General features: G+C 42.7%; 1 protein-coding gene across 1 annotated transcript in view; it reads right to left on the bottom strand.

Moving 5' to 3' along the window:
- Nucleotides 1–673: 673 nt before the first annotated feature.
- LOC124233861 (serine palmitoyltransferase 1) overlaps nt 674–22,094 on the bottom strand; it is a 47,538-nt gene continuing 26,117 nt past the window's right edge. Inside the window, exons 8-15 of the mRNA XM_046651118.1 lie at nt 19,232–19,321; nt 17,227–17,334; nt 14,424–14,519; nt 14,023–14,119; nt 12,866–12,920; nt 6,910–7,027; nt 3,635–3,708; nt 674–2,085 (exon numbers count right to left, since the gene is read on the bottom strand). Of these exons, the coding sequence (XP_046507074.1) occupies nt 1,992–2,085; nt 3,635–3,708; nt 6,910–7,027; nt 12,866–12,920; nt 14,023–14,119; nt 14,424–14,519; nt 17,227–17,334; nt 19,232–19,321 (732 nt within the window). The 3' untranslated portion in view covers nt 674–1,991. The remainder of the gene's footprint in view (nt 2,086–3,634; nt 3,709–6,909; nt 7,028–12,865; nt 12,921–14,022; nt 14,120–14,423; nt 14,520–17,226; nt 17,335–19,231; nt 19,322–22,094) is intronic.

The raw sequence follows: 22,094 nt of genomic DNA, 5'->3' as shown, positions 1-22,094 counted from the left end.
ATTGTGGTCACTCTACAGTTTTAACAGAAAGACTTTATTTTTGTTTACAGTGTTGGTGTATTTCAAGGATCGAGATTAAACACCGTGTGCTGTTCCACCATCTTTCCCAGGAATGTCTGATTTTTTTTAAGACTTTATTTTTTTTCCCTTTCTCTCCCCAAAGTCCCCTGGTACATAGTTGTATATTCTTCATTGTGGGTCCTTCTAGTTGTGGCATGTGGGACGTCGCCTCAGCGTGGCTCGATGAGCAGTGCCATGTCCGTGCCCAGGATTTGAACCAACGAAACACTGGGCCGCCTGCAGTGGAGCACGTGAACTTAACCACTCGGCCACGGGGCCAGCCCCATCTGATCATTTTTTTAAAGTAGCAATAAACATCTAGATGTTGCAATTTTGATTTAGAAAGTATTATAAAAGTAGCTGGAAAGTCACTATTCCTGTCTGTTTATAAAGGTTTCTGATATTTTTCTAGCCCTATGTGGCCAAGATTTAAATCAGTAGGAACCTAGGAAATTTCAGATACTATACATTGAAGAAGGCACTAAGAAATCAAATTACTATCTTTCAAACCTTCCTGTCCTCAGCACACACAAAGAATACCATCCTAGGTTTGCAAAAAAGGTAGAATCAAGAGACTATGCTGTTAAACACATTACATATACTAATAGACTGATTATCAGGAAGGTAGATTTATTTCATTAAAAAACAAACAAAACAGCTTCACCCCCCCCAGTACTGTATATTCCTTTAAAGCAGCAGCAATCACAAGGCACAGATGTACGAAATACCTCAAGCAAAATAGAAACTCAACGTTAAAAAATATGTTATTTAAAAAAGATGTTGAAGATCATTCGTTAATATGAACACAGATTATAAAAATGACATTATTTATTTAGTTTTACAATTGTATTCCTTTACCTTTAATAAGACAATGGTGTAATACTTATGCACTATCTGATGGCACATATCACAGACATTTATACCCCCTGACTTGGTTTGCTAAAGAAAAAACAGATAGCTAAAGTACAGCTAAAATTTTTATTTTTAGCGCTCTCACATCCTTCTTAGCTATTTGGAATTCATAAGCTGAAAAGAAAAAGAATCCTCATTTTCATTAGCTTAGAAAAAGCCTGTAGTTATATGTCCCTAGGCAAACCCACTATCCAAAAAAGGACGGCATTCAAGATATTCTGAAATCTCAAGGACATGATTTATACTCTGGGATCATCACAATAGCCCCCTTCCTAAAACAGATTAGAAGTCAACACATAATAAATGGAAAGGTCAGTTATATTAAAGTAAAACAGGATCTGATTTAAATTATTGCTCACTTAGGAAGTATAATGACTATTCTGTGGGCAGGGATGCTAAGATTAGCTGTTAGAAATGGTATAACATCAATATTTAGTGTATATAAAAATTCTTGGATTCAAATATATTATAATGAAAAGTTTATAGTAATCGCACAAAAAGTGTTCCTTTCCAGATTAGCCACCACCGAGCTTCACGAGATGAAGACTGGAGAAGACGCGGCTGCCCTGGAGCCTCAGGGACACGCTTCTCCCAGGCCGCAGCGCTGTGCTAAGCTTTCCCGCCGCAGACCCTTTGCTAAGAAACACTAAGGAGTGCTTACAGAACCTTTCCTGCGGGAAGGGAGAGAAGATCAACTGAAGTTCCATTTCAAAACAATGACAACAAAAAAGAATATAAAATACTAGTATAATAAAACATTTAAATAGTACTAAATAGCACAATTTAAATACTAGTTATATGCTATCATTAGTTTTCCTCTTTAAAAAAATCAGTTCCCGGGCTTTTAGATGTGTTTTCTTTTTAAAAATAGCCAGCATCTTTCTCTGGGTCACACACCGAGTCCACATCCACACCGCCTGGTCACACCCGTCAGGCATCCGCAGGCCTCTTGTGGCTCCCTCGGCGGTGACCGAGGCTTGTGAGCGCGCTGTGTGGCGCGCGGCCACCAGGCCACGAGACTAAAGCAGCACAGCCTGGGCCACCTCCTTGATGGTGGCCGCAGCTCGCTCCAGCTCCTCTTCTGTCTGTTCCACGGTGACCACAACCCTAATGCTGAGAAACAAGGAAGGACACAAAACGCCAAGTGAGAGTCTATGCCGAGGGTTGGCTGTCACCTGCCCTGCCGGAGGGCGCGCAACTGGTGCACGGCCCAACCCCCGCGCCCCACTGTGCCCAGCTGCCACCTCAGCGCCCCACAGGTCCAGGGCGTTCCTCTCTGCTGTGTGTAGAGGCAGCCCGCCGCTCCGGAGTACCGCTGTGCGTGCAGTCAAGGCAAGCACGCAGGGCCTGGGGATGCCAGGAAACTGTCCTTTAAACAATCTGCTGCTTCAAGCAGTACCAGGCTCAAAGAAGGAACTGAAATTTCTCAAATTAATGAGTGGTTTATAATTCAATAAGTCATGTGAAAGTTCTGTAATTCTGTAAGGCAAGGGAGAAGTTACAAGTTTTCAGGAAACTGAAGACAAACAACAGATTGACTAGGTAATCCTACCTTTGCCCCTCACTTCCCTCTGCGAACATCGCTTCACCCACTGGACACGTTTATTGACCTGTGCTGTGCTGGGCCTGCAGTCTCAGGCTCACAGCAAACGTGGCCCGTCCAGAAATGCAGCGCCGCACCTCGGGATGGCGCAAGGAGACCCGAGGGCAGGATCCTCTGGGTGCTGTCGAGTCGCTGTCAGAGCGGCCTTCCAGAACCCTCACCCAGTGCTCCACGTCTGCACAGCGCTCCAAATCCACGTGCTCTCTGGGTCCTCCAGGCTCCCTCCCCCCGCTGCCTCTCAAACATGTGTCTGGCTCCCCAGATGTGCCTGGAGGTCTCCGCGCCACGGCAAGCCTTGCTGGAAGGCACAACGCCCACCAGGTGCCAACAAGCATGTGTGACACACTGGGTTAGGCTGAAGCATCACCTGCTCTGGGAAGCCTGAGTCCCTCCCAGGCCAGAAGCAATCACGCCCTCCTCCTCCGGGTCCTCACTGACCCCACACCATGACCCTGAACCCTCACGCCTGGGACGTCTAGCTCCTCTGACTAGGCTGTAGGTGCTCAGAGGAGAGAAGCAGGACGTTTTGTTGAAGGCACTCCAATTTTAAAATCAGGAGTCGCGGCACCTTCCCATGCAGGGCTTCTAGAACCTCTCTGGATGTCACCTACTGTTGCTTTGCTTCCCCGGGGCGGTTTACAAGTGTTTGCCCACTAGAGCATGCCACGGCGCTCCGGCCAGCGGCGGGATGAGCACCGCCACCAGATGTGCCCCTCCTGCGGGACTGCCCTCGTGCTGGACACTGCTGGCCCGGGGCGCGATGTCGCGGCGCAGGGGGCAGTACCTGTCGATGGGACTGCAGCTTCCCAGTTCATTCCCTGGGTCTCAGAGAGCTTGTTGAGTTAACTTGGGGGGTGGGGGTGGGGGCAGGGTCCTGAGGGCTTCTCAGTTAAAACTTGAAAACGCCCAGTTTAAGAACAGAAAACAGGTGATGTACTATGTTTCAATGATACACATTCTTCCTTATCCTGAGGCAGTGTCAAAAATTTTCAAATCATAATCTCACACAGAGTTTAAAGTAGGAAAGAACAGTAAGGTCATATTTGCATGTCCACCAACCTGGGCGGAGGGAGGCACTTCTCTTCCTTCTCCAGGTAGCGCGCCTGAGTCAAGGCGATGCTTCTGCTCATGCACTGTATGAAGAAAAGGAAAACGTCTGCCACCTGGACAGCAGGCGCTGCGGGGACTAGAACAGGAAGGCACACTGCAATGCCCTCCTCAACGGCAGCTTTAATTCATGTTTCCAGGCGACAAGTGCTAGAAGACACTATAGCACCACGGCATCATCGCGAGCAGCACTGGTCTGCAAACTATGCCATGACCGGGTGTTCGTGCCACGCTGTCCAGGCCAGGAGCCAGGAGCCCAAGCGGCATGTGAGCACTGGGAGACATGGCGAGAACCACCGAGAGACTGGACTTTTAGTTTTACTTAATTTAAATTTAAATAGCCACAGGTAGCCCCAGGTTACCATTTTAGACAAAGCAGAGTTAGGACAGGGGGGAACAGTAGCAGGCAAACCAAGAGTTGGACTCAAGCATGACACCAGCAGCATCATTTCAGAGAGAAAGTGCTCACCCTTCACATGTTAGTGACACCTCTGATTCCCGTGTGCTACATCTGGCCAGGTGCTACCAGGCACAGGGCCTCCGCTGTCACACATTTTCTACACAGCTTTCCTAGACATTAACCACCTGCCAAATTCGTAAGAAAATTAAAACATTCTTCACCAAAATAAAGAAAGCATAAAAACCAGATTAAGGTAATAGGTTACGAGGGCGTCTTTTTTGGGTGATGAGAATGTTTCGGAATTAGATAGTGATGGGTGCACAACCTCATGTTGTGCAACATATACTAAAAACTACTCAATTGTACCCTTTAAAAGGGTGAATTTTGCAGTATCTGAATCATGTTTTTAAAAAAGTCAATCAGAGCCAGGGGCAGTGCAGAGGAAAGAACAGCCACTCCCAGCGCGTGGCAGCTGAGGCGTCTGCTTGAAGAGGGGCCGCTCAGTGTGCTGTGAGGCAGGCTGTCCTCGGCTAGCACAAGGTGGAAACGCCACCAGGCAACAATGCCAGACCTCTGCCCATTCCACACTCCAGATGTGTGCTTGGGAACATGGCCTCCTCCTGCAAACACCCGCACCGGCTCTGTGTCTAGCCCTGGCTAGTTAAGAAACACTATAAACCATGGCTCAGTTTGTAAAAACAGGGGTTTGTCAAGCAACTCAACAAAAACCTGGCAAAACCTCTCAGTTCTACAAAGCTTGAACAAGAGCTACAGTACCGTGATTCTCTTCTCTCCCTCAAATATTAAAAAGAAAAAGCGGAGAAGAGCGGGACAAAAGATTTTTAAGTGGGAGCTGTGAGATGCAAAGAAACCGCGAGAGCTTTCTTCTTCCTTCTTCCAGACACAGTCTGCAGAGTCCTCTGTCCTCCCCCGGAGACCCTGTTCTCCTCCCACCCAGCTCTCAGGATGCATTCCTGAGAACGGCCTGCACCGAGCTGGGAGGCACAGAGAGGATCTGGGGAGCTGGGAGCTGTCCGTGGACTCCCACCTCCTCTTTTCATTAGGAGGATAACTAATCTAGGCCAGTGCAGGATACCAGTATCGAGTCATCTCATTCACGTGCCCTCCTCTGTGTCTCTGTGGGACCAAGTAGCAGTAAGACCTAACGTGCTGCGATCTAGTGAGGAAAGAAGAGGTGGATTTACGAAGTAATCGACACCCTGGCATCTAGAGAAGGTCCACATCCCATGACATGAAGCCCGTGTGGAGAACCGTCCTGAGGGGGTCGAGGGAGACTCAGGAGGAATGGGGCATCACCGTGGACTCCAACACGGACACACGGCCCCAAGGCCTGCTTGGCAGCAGTCCAGTCTACAAAGAATATTCGGCTGTCACACAAAGGGAATGTGACGAATTGACTTCTACCGGTGTGTCCATTTAGCTTATATTTCATTTATCAATTCTTTCAGTATCACAATTGTATGAGAACTATAATCACAAGGATACTGTAGCTCCTTTTACATCTGTACACAGCTAAGCACCATTACGATAAAAACACCATGGCAGTCAAATGGGTCTGTGGGATGTTTTTTCCCTTTAAGGAGAGTCTGCCTCTTTTCTTGTCTGGAGAGCTGTACCTGAGGGGACATCTATGACATTTCCTCATCTATGACATTTCCTCACCCAGCAAAGTCAGAGCTACTCCAGCCCAATCACTCATAATCTGACACATTTCCTTAATTAGGAATCTCAGAATCTGGGTTTGGTTTTATTTTGTTTTTTTAAGACTACTGACTCTCGAAGGCCACAATTGCATGAAGCTTTCCACAAATTTGTTATTCCAGACGATGTGGTTGGCTTCACACTGCGGTCCCCCTACTGAGCAGTCACGTAACTGTGGACAAGGGCCTGACCTTCCCGAGCCACAAATGGGCAAAGACACACGACAGATGACAGCCATCACTATTACCCTGACACCTGGCAGCAGGACTCCGAGCAGGAGCCCCCAGAAAGAACCGTCAGCAGGAATGAGCAGGACAAGGAAGCAGAAGGAAGCCTGTTTACATTCTCAAATACATACTCGATGTATTTCAGAGTCAAGTGAAAGGCAGTGCTGCCCCCGGGCGCACGCGCAGTGTTGCAGGGCTGTTTGACATTGCTCTACAAGGAGCAGGAGGAGAACCCGGAGGAGAGCGAGGCGGGCAGCATGCCAGCAGACACCGCTCTACCGAACACTTAACAGCAAAGCCACCAATAGCAAATAGCAGTAAAATGACCTTCAGAAGACAAAGCCATCTAAATCAGCCTCCCAAATCAGGCATGGTCGTCCCTCTTCCTTCCCTTTTGGTGACAAGAATATTTTGACCTGTTTCTGAGCTATGTTGGGGTTCACCCCCAGCCAGCCAGCTGTCCAGTGTTGTGTGCAATCACCACACGCAATGCTGTCCCCACCTACATGTATGAAAGCCTGGCTTTGTACATGGTAAGCAATGGGTTTTCTAGAAGGCTCATTATTCAGAGCAGAAGCAAAGTATCTTTTCGTATGACATGGCATAGGACAGAACTTCAGTGTGAGCTGAAAGTGGACCCAACGGGATAAGCTGCAGCCTGTGAGCAGGGACGTGCTACAGACCCCACTGGGTGGGCCAGACATCTGGAAGGCGCCCCAGAAGAACAATTCCCTGTCACCAGAGGGGTGACCAGTGACTTCCATCATACCCTTATCTCTTAGAGCAAAGAGATCATTCTTAAAAATGACACTTAAAAACTGCTTGGGTTCAGGCTAGACGTGGTACGAAGAGATTCACTCAAATAACTAGGTACTTACTTGATTTACAATTTCCTGAAGTAGCTTAATGTCCTTTTCTCGTGACCCAGTGCTCTCTTCTAGCTGCAGGTGCAAGGCTGGAGAAAATGACTCTCCTACCACTTTCAATCCAGAAATGCTAAAGGAGGAAACACACACACAAGCATAAATCCCTTCCAGGCTCAGACAACTGACACAGAAATAATTTTACAAAGACTGCATGAATGAATGTAAGAGAAACTTGTGACTTTTACCGGAAACATCCTGTGGTGGGACTCTAATGGTGACAGAGAAAGGTGACCTGCGTGCTCTGGGCAGTGCTTCCAATCTAGGACACCCTGCAATGCTAATTCTGTGAGCATGGGTGGGAAGAAGGCTCCGTCCCAGGAGATGTCTCGGGCTCACACCTCACAGAAAATACAAGAGTCACCCCCGGTCTCCCATCAGGAGATCTGCAGGCCCTGCTCCCTCACCCACCTGCGCTCAGATGGCCCCCTCCTCACAGGCCGGCTCCCCACCATCCCCGGGGGCTTCCCTCATCCCTCACTTTAGGGAAAAGTCTGTGTCGCCAATGTCTGTCACTCACTGTTTCCTGCACGGACTACTTACTACAACCGATCATGTGACATCTCCCTGCTTATCACCTCCGTCTGCAGTTTTTTATCTTGTCTTTCATAAACTACAGGGATGATTCCTCACAGTGAAGATGTTATATTTGGTCACCAGCAATATGCTTAGATTGTCAAGTTTCCTTCTCATTTGCATGTTTAATTTTAAATTTTACTTGAATTATGATTATTTTCTTTTTTAAGATTAACAGCGTAGAAATCTGCTGCTTCTCAGGCAGGAAGAGACACTTCTTTAGGAGTGAAATCCTATATTTTCAAATGATTATTACAGATGTCATGAGAACTGTAGGCCATATTATCTAGTTAGGCTCATTTAAAGTCCATTTTTATTCTATAATAAAAATATTGTTTGATTTTTGACCTCCCTCCTAGGACACAAATGGTGATACATGTCTATTTGAAATTGGGTGAAATATTTTAGATTGCTTTCATTTAGTTTTGTTTTACATAGAAAGACTTGCCTTTCTTTTATAATGAAATGAGCACAAAAAGCACTTGGTTGCATATTTTATTCCTCAAATATGTTTAGGACTTAACAAGCTTTTACTGAATGACTACTGTGTGCCAAGTATCACGTGAGGTGGCGGAAGCTCACCTCACCTGCCATTCAAAGCACCCCTGAGCGTTACCAATTTGTGGCTCCTCTCTTCAAATGTAATAATCACGCTAAGATCTCTCAATAAACCAGATGGCAGATTTGAATCACAGAATCCTACAATCTAGGGCTTCTGGAATGTGGGGGAACCTTCTAGATTAGTTGTTTTACTAATGTAGAAACTAAGCAATATGCTTCCAAACTCCATTTCCTAGGTGAATTCTGCATGTGTTAAACTTGTACATAAAGAAGTATCAATTGTTTTAGGTCCTGTACTCTCAGGGAGAACTTAAAAAATTGCTTTTCAAATAGCACTTCGTATGCATTAAATTGCCTGGATTTTCCTTAATACATAAAAGGCACCTGCAGCCCAGTGGAGCTTGTTATTCGATCAAACAGGCTCATCTCACATGTTGAGGGGGGCAGGCTGGTGTGAATAGGAATGACACAAGATGCCCTCTTTCTGGCTGCCTGGATGCCGAATGTCAGATAAAAGTTTAACTACAACCAAATGGACACCAAAGTACAGGTCGATTCAGAAACTCAGAAGCTGTGTTTCAGAGCCTATTATACTTTTTAAAGAAAAATTTGGGCGAGTCTTATTTTATCCAAATGGGTAAATACTAAGCAGAGGGCAAGGTGCAGGGAGAGAGCAGTCAGCAGTTCAGACATGGTCTCCATCACCTGCTCAGTGTGGCGAGAGTGCTGACATGGATAACTATCTGTTAGAACCTGGGGACTCTTCAAGTTTCCAGCAAGGAGTCAAACTAGCACAGGCTGCTGACTTCCTCCTCCAAAAGCAACCTCAGAGATGAGAAAAGTGAATCACTGACCAGAGGACACTAAAAGAATCACCTAGAACACTGAAAACACTGCCTTTGAAAATATTTATCTTTTAGATATTTATTGGAAAATAAGAAATAAAACCAACAACCTAAATATAAGAAGCAAAGAGTAAGAACACAATTCAATGAAACAAGAAAAATATGGAAGAAATCAATTAAGAAAATAAATATAATAAACAAAAAACTGAACAAAATCAAACTTAAAAAATTGTGGTAGGCAAAATCCTGGAAAGGTTATCATAAAAATGGAAAAGACAGAAATAGAAAATAAAAAGGGGAAATAATATAGACTCAAGAGAGAGAATTGCAAAGGAGGCCCAACCCAAAGGCCCCAAACCTAGAGATCCATAGAGGGGGTCCTGCTCTGAAGAAATAATTTCCAATTTCTTCCAACTGTGAAGAAAAAAACAAGCCTAGAAGTCTGATGGATATGAGATCAGTTTAGAGAAAATAATATTCTTATAAATCAGCAATAATGAAGTAGAAAATATAAGAGAAAAAACAACCCCATTCATTAGAGCAACAAAATCTATAGGTTATCTAGAAATTCCCCTTAGAGGTCCCATAAAGATACAAAGGTTTCAGGGAAAAATTTTCGGATTCCATTAAAGGACACAAAAGAAGATTCAAGCAGGTGGAGAGATCACGTTCATGGATGCAAAATTCTCTCCATATTAATCAGAAAATTTGATGCAATTACAATTAAAATTCTAGAAATTTTTCAATCGAACTTGAATTTATTCCAAAACTTATATAGTGATAAAAACAGATATAGCAATAAAAAGTCTGAGGATTGAGCAAATAAACCAATGAAGTGGAAGGGAGAGTCAAAAAACAGATCCAAGGGCCAGCCCCATGGCATAGCAGTTAAGCTCAGTGCACTCCTCTTTGGCAGCCCAGGTTTGTGGATTTGGATCCTGGGCATGGACTTGCACCACCTGTCAGCCATGCTGTGATGGTAACTCACATATAAAGTGGAGGAAGACTGACACAGATGTTAGCTCAGGGCTAATCTTCCTAAGCAAATAAAAGAGGAGGATTGGCAAGAGAGGTTAGCTCAGGGCTAATCTCCCTCAGCAAACAAAAAAACTCACCAAAACACCAGATCCAGGTAAAAATGGGAAACTGGTACATGACAGAGACAGTAGGCAGCACCAATCAATACAAGAACGGATGTGGTGTTTAGGTGATATTTACAACCTGACCACACTAGTCTTAAAACAAACCAGACATCCCTGTCTTGATCCCATTTCTTCCTCTACCCACTATCCCATTTCTCCATTCCTCTTCATGGCAAAACTCCTCAAAATGGTTATCTAAGCTGTGTCCAATTCCTCCTTCCCAGTCTTTCTGGAACCTGCTTTGACGAGGCCTTCTGCCTCCACCACTGCCCTGAAATTGCTCATCAAGTTGCAATCATCTCCACACTACAGAATCAAAGGATCAATTCTCAGTTCTCTTATCTGCTCTATCAGCACAGCACGGCTGACCTGCTACTGACGCACAGTCTTCACTTGGCTTCCAGAACCTTAGACTCTTCTGGTTTGCCTCTTCCTCACTGGCCACTCTCCACCTCCTTGGCTGGTTTCTGACTTCTTCACACTGAAATGCTTGAAATACTCTCTATATGCTAACGACTCAAAAGTGTATCTCAAGCTCAGGCCTCTCCCTTAAACTTCAAATTGAATAGCCAAATGCTGCTCTCTACGAGATGTCTGAAAGCTCTTCAAGCTTAACATACCCACCACGGACTTCTCCAACAAAGGAACCTCCCCAAACAGTTCTACCCATCTCACTCTCTAGCAACTCCATCTAGCTGCTCAGAATAAAGACCTTAAGATCAACTTCGAGTCTTCTCTTTCTCACTCACCCTGCACAGGAACTTCAGGCAAATCCAGCTGGCTCTCTCCTCAAAGTACACCCCAAATCCAAACACTTCCCACTGCTACTATGACGTCAGAGTCACCATCATCTTACGCACACAGCACTCCAACAGTCTCCTCGCTGGTCTCCTTGCCTCTGTACTTGTCACCATGTAGTCTACTCTTCACACCACCTAAGAGTAATTTTGCTGAGACATAAGTTTAGTCATGTCACGCCACTCTTGCTCAGAACCAAGAGAAGGCTTCCTCTCTGAGCCAGGTTCTTGTCGTGGCCAACAGGGCCCTGCATACTCTGGCCCCTGTTATCTGGCCCTTCTCTTCTACTAGGTGCCCCCACCTCTCCCCTCTTGCCACAGTGGCCTCCTTGCTGTTTCGTTTCCAGTTCCCTCTAAACATCTAGACACCTGCACAACGTGCTCCCACACCCCCTTTACTGCGTTTGGTATGAGGTGCCTGTGGAGTCCTCCAAGTAGAGATACTGAATAAGCCACTGGATGTGGGACCTGGTGCCCTAAAGAGCGGGATAGACTGGAGACACAAATTTGTGAGCTGCCCATGTAGAGATGTTATGAAATGACTTGAAGCTCCAGGTGTGGAAGAAGACGGTTCTCCAAGAAGGTAACAGCGAAAAGAGGGGCAAGGACTAAGCCCTGAAGAGGAGGATGTTAAAAGAAAGCCTTCAGAGGAGACTGAGATGAAACAGTTCAAAGAGGCAGAAGAAAAACTAGAAGTGTGGCGGCATAACGGAAGCCAAGGAAGAAAGAGCTGTAAGAAGGAAAGGGTGGCCAACCGTGCTGAAAGCGAATGAGGCAAACAAGATGGGCTTTGAAGAGCACCCGATGGACTTAGCCACACGGCAGTCACCGGTGACCTCCAAAGGAACGGTCTGGGCCAAGTGTAAGAGTCGAGGCAGATTTCAGCGGCTTCAAGTGTAAATGAGAGGCAAAGATGTGGAGAAGGCAGAAACAACTCTGGAAAACATCAGCTACAAGGAGAAGCTGGCTGGTGTTCTGAATTTACAGTGACTCCAAAGGGCTGTATTGATACATTAATATTTCATAAACCAATGTAACTGGAACCAATACAAATAATATTCCTCTCCCATAAATCATGCAAGAACTTTTTTACTATCACATAGACACACCCAGAACTTTAATTATTTCTGCCTCTACTTTATCTGGAACAGGTGTGATCTGCTCATTTATCAACTGTCCTTTCCTTTTAGTAAAGTCTCAAGTTTCCCTATCTGGCAATAGAGATAGGACTTTCATGACCGAAAAGGCACGTTTCATCTTAGGAAAGGCAAAAAGAAACACTTTGGGCAACATGAGATAATTTTCTTTAGGGCCAGAAATCTGCCTGAGGATGTTACTAGACTCAATTTTTTTCTCAGCTCTAGAGGAATCTTAAAGAACTACTCTTGTGTAGTTAAAACAAACAAAAATATTCACAAGGTTCGCTTCAATTTCACTTCTTTTCTTGTATGAATTTAAAATAAAACAGTAACCTTCTAAAGGGTGACATGGACAGTATGAACCCAATGTTATCTAATTACACAGCATACGATTATATCTTTTTATCTGTATAGATGTAGAGAGATTCTCCAATGGTTATTTCTCGTGGTAGGATGTTGAGTTAATTATTTTCATTTTTGTATCTTCTGTATTGCTATAGTACTTTATTATTATTAATTATATTATATTTTTATAATATATATTATATATAACATTTTTATAATATACATTATATTACATATATATTATTATATTATTATTAATGAGCTTGTATCATTTTTAGAAAAACAAAGTCACGATTCTTTAAAATAATGACAAAGTGAATGCTCTGATTTTACATACACAGACCAATTTGCGTGAACTGAGTTTTTGGTTTCTTAGTTGCAATTCAGTCAAATTGACCCAAGCCTATAAAATATACCCAAAACCAAAGAGGTGACAGTCAAAATTATTCATTTGTTGTTTAAATGTGGTGCAAACTTTAGGTTGGCTGAAAACATATGAAACTTACCCTTGTAAAGCTTTGTGAATCCGTTTGCACTTTTCCTTCAACACTGCAAAAAGGCCTGAAAAAGAAATACATTTGATAGTATATTTGAAAGATCTGATTTTACTAATTCAAAATATGTTTAAAGATTTAGTTCAAGTTCATCAATTTAAAATGCTGCAAATCCTTCCACATACTAATAACACACAAACGGACAGCCAGTAACTCTCTGAAGGCCCCAGCTCTCGTCTTTGGCACATACCAACTGGCGCCTCTGCACCCCACTCTCAGCAAAACCTAGGATGAGGTTTTTCACAACAAAACAATGGCTCTTGCTCTTATCAAGATTCTATAAATAATCTGGCTAAGAGTAAAGGGGAACAAATATATTACTTATTTCTGGACCCTAAACAATTTGGTAAAAAATAGACACTGCAGTAATGTTTATGATCTTTTCCTTGATATTTTCACTTTATTGGAGGAAAATTCAAAAATTATAATAGCTGCATAGGAGGCGAGAGTGCCAGGCCACCTGACTAGCAAGCACATGAATGTGCACATAGACACACACATGCTTCCTGATTCTCTGACTTAAAACCAACGTTGAAAATTTAGAAATTTAGAAAACTTAAAATTTAGAAATACCAAGTAAGGCTGCTTTTTCCATTTTCATTTCAGGCTTTGGTGAGGAGGTGTGATCACAGCCAAAAGCCACATTTTAAATTTAGCTGACTTTGCCTGTTAAGTAAGTTTAATGGTTGGTAAACCAGGTTTGGCCTCAGTACCCAATGATGATTCAAAGGCTGAGGGGGAAAACTAGACAACAGTTATAAAATTACATATACCAAAAATGAGTAGTACATTTCAGCTAATTTCTCAAAAAACAACAAACCAAAGGATGAGTGGCCTGGAGCTGAGCTGTCCTTCAGGCATCTCCACCCACCAAGGGAGCCAGCCGCACTTTGGCTCCAGCTCCAGGAACAGGAGAGAAGCTCTAAACTGAACCCCGAGAGAGGGACACCTCCACTGCCATTCTTATAAATGCCAGATGATAATGTAATTTAGAGCCAGAGCTTTGTCTGGTAAATAATTTCTTGTGGTTAGTACCTCCAAAAGCACACCAGTAGCACGGCTAATGTAAGCTGCAAGGTCTTTGATATCCCAAGTTTAGAAGGTGATACCTGGATTCTCCTCCATGATGTTGAGGGCCTCGATGGCTGCAGCAGCTAACAGGGGAGGCAATGAAGCTGAGAAGCAGTATCCCTGGCCGGAAAGTCGCTGAGAAGAAACAAACAAATTAAAAACAAAAATCTAAAGTAACCAATCTCTGCACCACCTCCTGGACAGTGTACAAGAGGTAAGAAGGAAGATCCAGGTATGTATAAAAGTCATACATGCAACCAACATGAGGCTTTTTTAAAAAGGGAGATAATTTCTAAATATAAATATTTTGAGTGATGTTTTAAGAAATTGCCTTATAAACTAAGTTAGAATTAAATTCTGTAATTAGAAGTTGAAATTCTGAGGTGACTAATGGAGCAATTAGTTTCAGTTTTTGCTTTTATTCTTAAAAAGAACCCACCTGATGGTCAATTACAAAAGACCTGCCACAGCAGAAACCCCCGATAGAAGCGAGTGAATTCTCCATGTTGGCACTGATAAGATCAATATCATCAATCTGCCAGAGAAGAGAGACAGTGGTAGTTATTCCCCAATTTAAAGAAAAAGAAAAAGACCAATGACAAGCCTAGAGACAAAATCACTACTCATGTCAACATCTGGATTCAGACAAACTGCGTGAAAACAAAGGAAAAACCATACAAAGTCTATTGTTAAAAGGACTGATGATGTTTCAAAGCCTGCCTCTCAAAGTGTCTCACTTTATACTTTTTTTGCCATTTCAGCATGCACTGACAATTTATTCACAGTGGAAGAGATAAGTTAAAAGAAGATGAAATCCAAAACTGTTCAATACTAAAAACATTCAGAGGTACAAAATACCTCTTGCTATAACAGTGGTATAGCTGGCCTTCCCCATAAAAGGTACCTGAGACAAATAAAAACAAACCTATCAGTTTTGAGCACTTTTTCCCACATTCGATTTACCCTTCATCTTTTCAGAAGTGAAACCAATTTATCCGAACATCATAGCAATTGAATCTTTGACCAAAGTGGACCAACTGGGCAGTGGAGAATCTAATGCGGCCCGTGGGCTTCTGAGTTCCCACTATCCTCTCAACTCCTCAGGATGCCTCTGATCCTCACCTTCTGAGTACCCACTATCCTCTCAACTCCTCAGGACTCCTCTGATCCTCACCTTCTGCTCCAGCCTCCAGCGCCAAGTTCCATCCTGGTACACAGCAGCCATACAATAATTACTCACTGATGGCTGTGATAATGACTGGTCAAATCACATCTGGTGTTTTTCTAAGTGTTCCAGAGATCCAACAAGGAAACCTGAGTCCTCTTATTCTTTTCTTTTTTAAAAAGCTTTTATTATGAAAAAACGCAAACATATACAAAAGCAGAGAGAACAGAATAAAGAATTCCCACCACTCAGATTCAATAATTATCAACTCATGGACAATCTTGTTCCATGTACAGATTCCTACTGCCCTCATCATTTCTTTGGAGCAAATCCCAGACTTCACATGGTTTCATCTATAAATATTTTAGTGGGCACTTCTGAAAGATATGGATTCTTTCAAAAACATAATCATAAACTATTATCACACTTAAAAACTGAAAAATTTCTTAATATTATCAAATATTCACTGTTAAAAATCTCTAACAAAGCTTGTTGTTTTTTTCATGTGTGTGAGCTAACGTCTGTTGCTCATCTTCCTCCTTGTGCTTGAGGAAGATTATCCCTGAGCTAACATCTGTGCCCATCTTCCTCTATTTTGTACGTGGGACGCCACCACAGCATGGCTTGACAAGCAGAGTGTAGGTCTGCGCCCAGAATCCAAACCTGTGAAACCCGGTCCACTGACGCAGAGTGTGCAAACTTAACCACTACACCACCAGCTGGCCCTAACAAAGCTTGTTTTTTACAGTATTTATTTGAATCAGGATCCAAACAGGGTCCATACATCCTGCACTCAACTCAAGCCCTTGTAAATATTACCTCCATGACAACTGCTGAAAGCAGAAAACTAGAACAGTGAGTTAGACAGTGCTTTTTTCTTCTTTAAAATTTTCATGCCTTAAAAATTGCTCTAGGGGCCGGTCTGGTGGCGGGCGGTTAAGTTTTCACATTCCGCTTTGGTGACCTGGGGTTCACTGGTTCGGATCCGGGGTGCAGACCTACCCACTGCTTGTTAAGCCATGCTGTGGCAGGCGTCCCACATAAAATAGAGGAAGGTGGGCCAGATGTCAGCTCAGAACCAATCTTCCTCAGCAAAAAGAGGAGGTTTGGTGGCAGATGTTAGCTCAGGGCTAATCTTTCTCAAAAAAAAATAAATTGCTCTAGTGTAAATTTTGCTTGAATTACATCTCCACTTACCTTAAATCCCTCAGCACACTTAACTGCCAAATGTCAGTGTGTCTCTGAGGCTATGCTTCAACCTAACTGTGTGTGACACGCATTCTGCTCTACGTTTCTCTCTAGGACTGCAGCTGTTCTAGGATGATTTTATGTTTTATAGTTCAAATCTTTAACAGAGGTTGCAAAACTTTCATGCACACGATTTGGAGAAAAACTTCCTTCCACCCACCCACACAGTGGTGGGTGAAGACAGGTCCTGCAGATGGACCGATGTCACTCTTTGCTGAGGCTCCAGGAGCACAAACCACTAAGACTGGGGGCAGTTGGGGCTCATTTCCCTTCAGCAAAAGAAAACATGACAAACTCACTCCAGTCGTCTGGGATCTTGAGGGGCTTTGCTGAATCTGTGGCAGTGGTGTTTCTGACACCATAGGTATAAATATGTACATATGAAAAGAGGTGGGACTCTATCAACCCCATACACACAAATTACAGAGAATACAGAATTTTAAAGATTAGAAAGATTATCCTTCCACTGCCATCAAAAATACTTTCTAAAGGACTACTTAGGAAATTCTTACTAATTTTAAGAAAAAGACAGAAGGCAAATTTAACTACTTCTAGAGAAGAGACATTGAAAGTCAGGATCAAATGCCGCCACGTAAACAGAACACAAATTCTATGATTGGCCGCTCTGAGTTTACAGGCTCCGAGGGAAGATGGGGGCCCCTGGTCTGGCTGACCGGATCCTCTGTGGGCTCTGCAAAGTGACAGACACCAAAGTTACATGACCCTGCACGTCGATGAGGAGCACTGTCTTCCACCTACGAAACCTGCCCAGCAGGATGGAACTTCATGTTTTCTATATGAGGGGATGTTCCAAAAAGGGAGAACTTACATTGATTCCAAAATGTTCGGTGACTCCTCGGCCATGCTCCCCCAGTACTCCAAATGAAAGGCTTTCCTCCAGAAAGATCCTTGCTTTGTATTTGTATTTCAACTTAACCTAAGTGGTAAATAAAATACATATATATTTAAAAATACATATATATTTAAAACACTGGCACATATATTCACCATATAAAATATACTGGGAAGAATGAAATTAAACCTAAGATAAAAGGGAGGAAAAAAAAGCATGTACAGTTGATCCTCAATATTGGTGAATTCGTATTTGTGAGTCTCCAAATCTGTAACCCCAAAATCCATACTCAGGGCATGTGCACAGAGCAGTGAACACATGGAGTCTCCTGACGCGCGCGTTCCCACCGAGTTGCACAGGCTGCTGCTTCAGCTCAGACCGTGAACAAGAGCACTGCTCACAGTCTGTTTACTGCCATGCTTTTCACCTTGTGTGCTTTTTGTTGTTTACAATGGCCCCAAGCATAGTGCTGCAGTGCTGTGCAGCGTTCCGAAGGGCAAGGAAGCTTTGACGGGCCTTATGGAGATGCTTCCTTCTGGCATGAGTCACAGCGCTGCTGCCTGTGAGCTCAGTGTGAATGAATCAACAACACATATTAAATAAGGTGTGTGTAAGCAGAAACACACATGAAGCAAGGTTATGTACTGAGCGACTGACAAAAACGTGACCAGAGGCAAGCAGAAAACTAACTCTGTTTTTGCCCCGGGGGCGACAGTTCAGTATTTGGTAATTCAGTATTTGCAACATGTTCATAGAGCATAACTATATATACTTTACAGGACATAACTGCCATGAAGAATGAGAATCCACTGTACTTCTATTTATTTATTTGAGGAAGACTAGCCCTGAGCTAACATCTACTGCCAATCCTCCTCTTTTTGCTGAGGAAGTCTGGCCCTGAGCTAACATCTGTGCCCATCTTCCTCCACTTTATATGTGGGACGCCTACCACAGCGTGGCTTGCCAAGCAGTGCCATGTCTGCACCCAGGATCCAAACCAGCGAACCCCAGGCCACTGAAGTGGAACGTGCAAACTTAACTGCTGAGCCACCAGGCTGGCCTTATATTTATTTTTTTTTAAAGATTGGCACCTGAGCTAACATCTGTTACCAATCTTCTTCTTCTTCTCCCCAAAGCCCCCCAGTACATAGTTGTATATTCTAGTTGCAGGTCCTTCTGGTCCTGCTATGTGGGACGCCGCCTCAGCATGGCTTGATGAGCAGTGCTAGGCCTGCACCCAGGACCCAAACCAGTGAAACCCTGAGCCGCCAAAGCAGAGTGTGTGAACTGAACCACTCAGGCACGGGGCTGGCCCCAAGAATCCACTGTACTTTAGCTGCTCTAAAATGATTCAGTTTAACTCAGCAATACAGATTGCACAGTGCCAATTTCTAAGGAGGGAGATGTTAAGACCTTATGAGTATAGACAACAATCTATCTGTTAAATACTGGTATGATAACACATAAAAACTCCTGGGGAAATGCTACACGTATTCTTCCCTCAGTGGCACTGTGTTTTAATTTGGATTCATAGCATTTCTTAACATAGAAGTTGTTTTCATTAATATGTTTTTCAATCTGTTTTTCCCTTTGCTTTGAAGCTTATAAGAAACTCCTTTCTCATCAAAGGTTTAGATGCTTATTTATCTATATGTACTCCTAATTATTTCTTTTTTTCTTTTTTGTTTACACATCGGGAAGCTGAATATATGCATGTTTGTGTATGGGTTTTTTCCCCCTAATGTTTAACTGAGTTACCCCTGTAGGATGTCACAACTGAATTAAAATACAGTGATTATCAGGGCTGGCACTCTAACCTAACGGTTAAGTTCGGCACGCTCTGCTTTGGCAGCCCAGGTTCAGTTCCCAGGTGTGGACCTACACCACTCGTCGGCAGCCATGCTGTGCTGGTGACCCACACAGAAGGCCTATCTGCCAAACAGTCCGAATAGTAAAATAATGAATACACACAGCTGCTCACCAATTCTGGAAGAGGACAGATAGCTCCAGTATTCACATACAGCCCTTCGGCCACAATGAAACGTCGGGTCACACGAGCCTTGCGAGGATTCTTTAAAAGGAAAAAAAGGATGTTTTAAATTTCAGTAACTCCAAACACAAAATCTGTTTCATGTTCCCTAGCATTTTCACCTTATAAGATTTAGTCATCAAAATCAATCAATCAATCGTTTGAATGAATTTCAAGCTCAAGGTTTGAGATCCCATTATTTTGAAACAAAAAACAGTGCTTTCTTCTCTGACATTTTTCAGTTCACACTATGAACTAGGCAACCTCACATGCACAAACTACTTAGGCCTTCTGAGAACACTAAAATACAAATAAACACTCTAAGCCCGGAATGATGGGAAAGGGGCCCAAGGGAACTTTCTGGGGGGATGGTGATATTTCAGGTTATGATGGGGCCATGATGCCTGGGTTACACGGGTATAACCATTGGTCAAAATTGTATGGTTAGAGTTTGTGGATTTCAACATTTGCCAATTTTGCCTAAAATAAAAAGAATTATAATGATGACAAGCATCATCATCATAGAGATGGAGTGGGAAGTTAGATGGAGGTTCAGATGACAGATGAACGGTGGAATGTTGATAACAAAGCTGGGAGAAGGCTATAAGGGGCTTCACTATACTATCGTGTTTCCTTTGAATGTGCCAGAAATTTTCCATAATAAAAAGTTAAACAGACAAACCCTGCTCTCCCTTATCTACCAAAAAACCAAATGGAACCCTTTTCCTTCCTTACTCCTCAACACAGGGTCAAGTAAAACTAGACTATGACCTCTGACCTCATCCAGTGATGTCTGAAGGCAGTGGGGTGGAGAGGCTTTTTCAAACAACATGCATCTTCCCACACCCCACTGATGGCAAGTCACTGATAAACCACTAGCACTGCTGAATGTATAGATGCTGCAGATATGCCGGGCTGAAAAAACACTGAGACCCATAGATAGAGTTTGCCACTACCTTCTGATTCAAAGGCTTCTTGCCTCTAAGCTTCTGTCTAATGCACAACAAGAAACTCTGCTTTCAGGGGTGTTTTAGAACCCACAGACATTACACTCAGAAAAGCGTCTGCTGAAGTGTGCACAAGTATGCATGGCTGAGTTTTCTTGGTTGTCTTCACTCTGTCGTCAACTCAAACCCAAAGGCCGTGGGTCTGCTGGGGGTCACGGATAAGGACATGGGGCATCCTGCCTCTCCCTGCCTTTCAAAAATGAAAGGCATATTTTTCTTATGATTTTAAAATAGTCAATGTAGGAATCTTGAGAAATTGAAAACTACAAAAAAGAATTTACAAATTAGCTCACCACACCACACATTGATATTTTGTCTTTCTTGTAAATACGTAACTTTATAAGTTACTTTGTTCAAATCAAGATTTCACTGCAACAGTTTCAGGACCTGAGTATTAAAAATATTATGTTGTGAGCATTTCCGCAATCTTAATATTATTTAAAACATGATTTTAATGGAGATATCATATTACACTTGTGGACATACCAGAAATTATTTAACTATCCCCCTAATGTTGGATTTAGGTTGTTTCCCTCATTTTGTCCCTTTCACATCGCATTGTGACTATCCTTCACTCTTTGACATCACTTGTGATTATCCTCTGAAGACAGCACCCCAAATATAGGTCCAAGGGCATGGATATGTAAGAATCCTCGACTATTTGCCCGTTTACCCTCTAGAAAAGCTGTGCCAATTGAAACTCTCCCCAGAGTTCCAGGAGGGCCTTTGTCTCATCACACACATCAGTGTTGGCTCTGATTATTACTATTAAAAATGTTCCCTAATTGGACAGGCAAAAACTTCTAGCCTAATTTCTCTCATTATTAGTGAGGCCAGGTTATTTTTTACTTGCTCCTAGTTATTTGTATTTTTTCTATGGACTGCTGTTTTTAACTACTGTGCTTTTTTTTTTTTTTAAGAAAAATTAATACGGAACAAGAGAATCCTAGAGGAAAAGGAATGGAAAACCATTTATGAACCACAATACTTGTGAATTTGACCAAAAAACGTTTGACCCAAATCTGGGTTAAACTGCAACATTTTAATTCACTTTCAAAGGAAAGACAAGCATTTAACATTTATTACAATGCAAAAATGAAAGTGAAAAAGAATTATTTCTAAAAACCAAAATGTAAAGTTACTTAGGAAGCCTCTTTTTGGCAGGAAAATGTGGTAAAAATTAATTAGTAAAAAGGTAAAAACTATAAAATGGAAATAAAATTCAAGATAATTGTATTTCTTGTTACTCATAAAAAAAGTTCCACTGATTATAAATCTTGTAAAACACACACACACACAAAACTTGAATATGATGCTTTCCAAATTTGTACAATACTAACTTGGTAAAATAAACTCTACAGCAGACTGGTTCATTGGTCACACTTTCCAAGGCAGTGTTCTTCAATCTGGCAGCATTCTATTACTGAATCAGAACAAAGGCCATTTTTTTTACAATTTGTAGAAAGAAATTCATCAGTGAAACGGTCTCAATCTGAAGATTCCCTACAGATTCTTCCAAATTGTGTAACTATGAAACACTGGCCTAAAGCACGTCCAGCATAAAATAGCAAGCGTCTATGCATATTCATTACGAGAATGTGTATATTCATGAAGTGCTGCTCTTAGGCTGTCACCTAAACAAAGATGAGAGAATCCTAAAGGAATAACGCAAATATCTGGGAAGATGGAAATTAACACAAAATTAATAAACACGATAAGCATTTTTATCAGTTACTCTGGTAATAAATGAGCTGCACTGAAAAATTCCTCCTGAAAGTGGTGCTTGAAACAAAGGATGTGGTGACCAG

This window comes from Equus quagga, unplaced genomic scaffold, assembly GCF_021613505.1.
Source record: "Equus quagga isolate Etosha38 unplaced genomic scaffold, UCLA_HA_Equagga_1.0 268.1_RagTag, whole genome shotgun sequence".
NCBI lineage: Eukaryota > Metazoa > Chordata > Mammalia > Perissodactyla > Equidae > Equus > Equus quagga.
The sequence above is the reverse complement of the archived record's forward strand: the minus strand, read 5'-3'. Positions and strand labels throughout refer to the sequence as shown.